This window comes from Aptenodytes forsteri, unplaced genomic scaffold (genome assembly GCF_000699145.1).
Source record: "Aptenodytes forsteri isolate BGI_AS27 unplaced genomic scaffold, ASM69914v1 Scaffold217, whole genome shotgun sequence".
Classification (NCBI taxonomy): domain Eukaryota; kingdom Metazoa; phylum Chordata; class Aves; order Sphenisciformes; family Spheniscidae; genus Aptenodytes; species Aptenodytes forsteri.
This window is the reverse complement of record NW_008796222.1, coordinates 3,435,153-3,437,617: the sequence shown is the minus strand read 5'-3', so window position 1 is coordinate 3,437,617 and position 2,465 is coordinate 3,435,153. Positions and strand designations below refer to the sequence as shown.

Here is a 2,465-nt window from a genome sequence, read left to right as displayed (position 1 = left end):
AAAACACAGCCCCATACTAGCTACTATGAAGAACATTAACTCTGTCCCAGCCAAAAGCAGCACAGCTATAGAATACTTTTTATCTTAATGTTTAAATTCTTAATTTTAATGCTGCAATAGGTGCAAGAGAAGTATTTTCACTACACTATCCTGTTTTACATCTAAAAATACTGTTCTCCACTCCCGACCTTCAGTCAGTACAAAGATCAGCTGATTTTCCAAGTTTTCTCCCTAAAACGTGAAAACAGAACGCAAACACACAAACTAAAATATCACCAGAACCTGCAAGTCACTCAGAAACAATACAAGATCCCAGTCCTGCAAAAGTCTAATTCACATGTAAACTCCTTGTACAAGCACATAGTTTACAGTTATTTTAAATACACAAGCAGAAGACAACTCATAGCTTTTGTTTGCACTACTCTGAAGTCTTTGGCAGGACAGACATGCACACAATTTCTAGAATTTTAGAAGAACTCTACTATGGATCATAAAAAAAAAAGTCTTATGAAAAAACACAGTATTTACTGTCACTCTCTTCATGTTTTCCAATACAGAAGTTCAAAATATTCCAGCACCACGCATTTAATTCCATATTTAACTCACATCCACCTCAAGATATCTGACACGTAGTAACTCAGAGAGCACAGAGCACATGCCCAGCGATGTGGAACTCATGGGTATACACAAATGACTTCATAACAGAAGTGGAACACTGTTTCTGAAATCAACTATAAACTGCTGGGTAAATTCCTAGAGAAAGAAAGGGAAATATATCAAAGGACACACACACACACACAAATAAAAATTGTTCTTTGAAAGTATTACTTTGCATACGGACTAGGCCTTAATAAGTCTAAAATACATTTATGGTCTCCAGGTGCTTTTTGCACCATTCAGGGAGCACAAGTCTGTAGTAATAGCTTTAATATTTTAATTCATGATTTGTATGCATATGGAGTAAAACTAAAGTGATTCTTCAGCTTATTTTAATTCTACTTTTCTCCTTATGAAATTACAATTTTAGTTCCAGCAATGTTAACATATAAAGAAATTGGACTCTGAATTCAAAGACAAGACAAAATACCCCTCAGTCATCACTTTTCCAATACATTAAGGTGCACGGTGTTCCACAGTAAATACTATTTAACTGGTCGACAGTGCATCAACTGTGCATAAATATGAGCTGCCTCCACTGCGAGACTGCCAGCAGTCTTCATTCTCTTCATTCTTAGGTCCAATGAAATGTCACCTTCATCCATTTTAGCATACATTTGAAGAATACTAGCAGTTCCCACAGTGCTTTTAAATTACCTTTAAATGTTTTAGCTATGGAATTCATCACAGAAATTTATTCTGCTTTCTCTTTAACAAAGATAATCTGCCTTTCATTTCCTAAACAATGCTATTCACCTATGGCTTGAGCATCATACAAGAGAGATTACAGCACCAAATCATTTTTTTAAGTTATTCTAAGTAAATCATAGCTACAATCACATCTGAAACATGGGGCCTACCAGCCTTAACAATGTGCTTTTAAAACACCTTGTAGTTTGACTACAGCCTTTAACAAAGATACAGTGTATTTTCTATACTGGGGATGATATAATGAAAACTGTTCAATCAGCAATACAAGACCAGAGAGATTCTCACACTTTGTCCTCACTATCTAAGGCATTTAAGATGATAAGTCCTCACCATCTAAGGCATTTAAGATGGTAAGTCCTCACCATCTAAGGCATTTAAGGCAGACACCTTAAATAGCAGTACTCTCCTCAGCAAAAGGAAAGCAAGAATTTGAATTTCTCTATTTAAAAAGACTCAGAGAACGGCTTACAAAAGACCTAGAAGAGAAGCGACGATTTTCATAGACTAAATAGCAAGTCTCAGCCTAGCAATCGGGGACCAGCTCCCACACACCCAGATACCTGGCTGTGCTAAGCGGAATTCGGACACAACTAACTGGGAAGCGGTACTGCGGCAGTCTCCGCGAACGGCTCGTCTCCAACACCCGCGGCTCCCGGCCTCCACGTTTGCGGTATGCCGGAGCTTTCCCTGCAGGACCCCGGCACGGCGCGCTCCGGTCCCCCGGGGACCGAGGCTGCTCCCGGGGCAAGGCGGCCGCTTCAGGCCCGGCCTTCGGGGTTAAAAACCCGGCCGCATCTCACCCGGATTTAGCATCAACCCCGAGAGCCAGCCCCCTCTTCAGCCACATCTCTGCCTAGGCAATCCCAAGAAGCGAAGGGAAACAAAACAAAAGAGGAAGAAATAAAAGGCGGCAGAGGACCCGGCGCGCCTCCCGCTGCCCGGCGGGGAGGCAGCTCCCTCACCTTCGTGAGCTGGGCAATCTTCTTGCTCATTTTGAAATGCAGGTCCGGGCTGTGCTCGGCGCCCAGCCCCGGCTGGGGTGAGCCGGAGCCGAGTTTTCCCGCGCCGGGCGCGGAGCCGCCGCCGTAGCCGCGCCG

At 42.8% G+C, this 2,465-nt stretch overlaps 1 protein-coding gene across 1 annotated transcript in view; it reads right to left on the bottom strand.

Annotated features, from left to right (window-relative positions):
* FAM184A (family with sequence similarity 184 member A) overlaps positions 1-2,407 on the bottom strand; it is an 84,682-nt gene extending 82,275 nt beyond the window's left edge. The window contains exon 1 of the mRNA XM_009289125.2: positions 2,331-2,407. Within this exon, the coding sequence (XP_009287400.1) occupies positions 2,331-2,360 (30 nt within the window). The 5' untranslated portion in view covers positions 2,361-2,407. The remainder of the gene's footprint in view (positions 1-2,330) is intronic.
* Between the last annotated feature and the right edge of the window lie 58 nt (positions 2,408-2,465).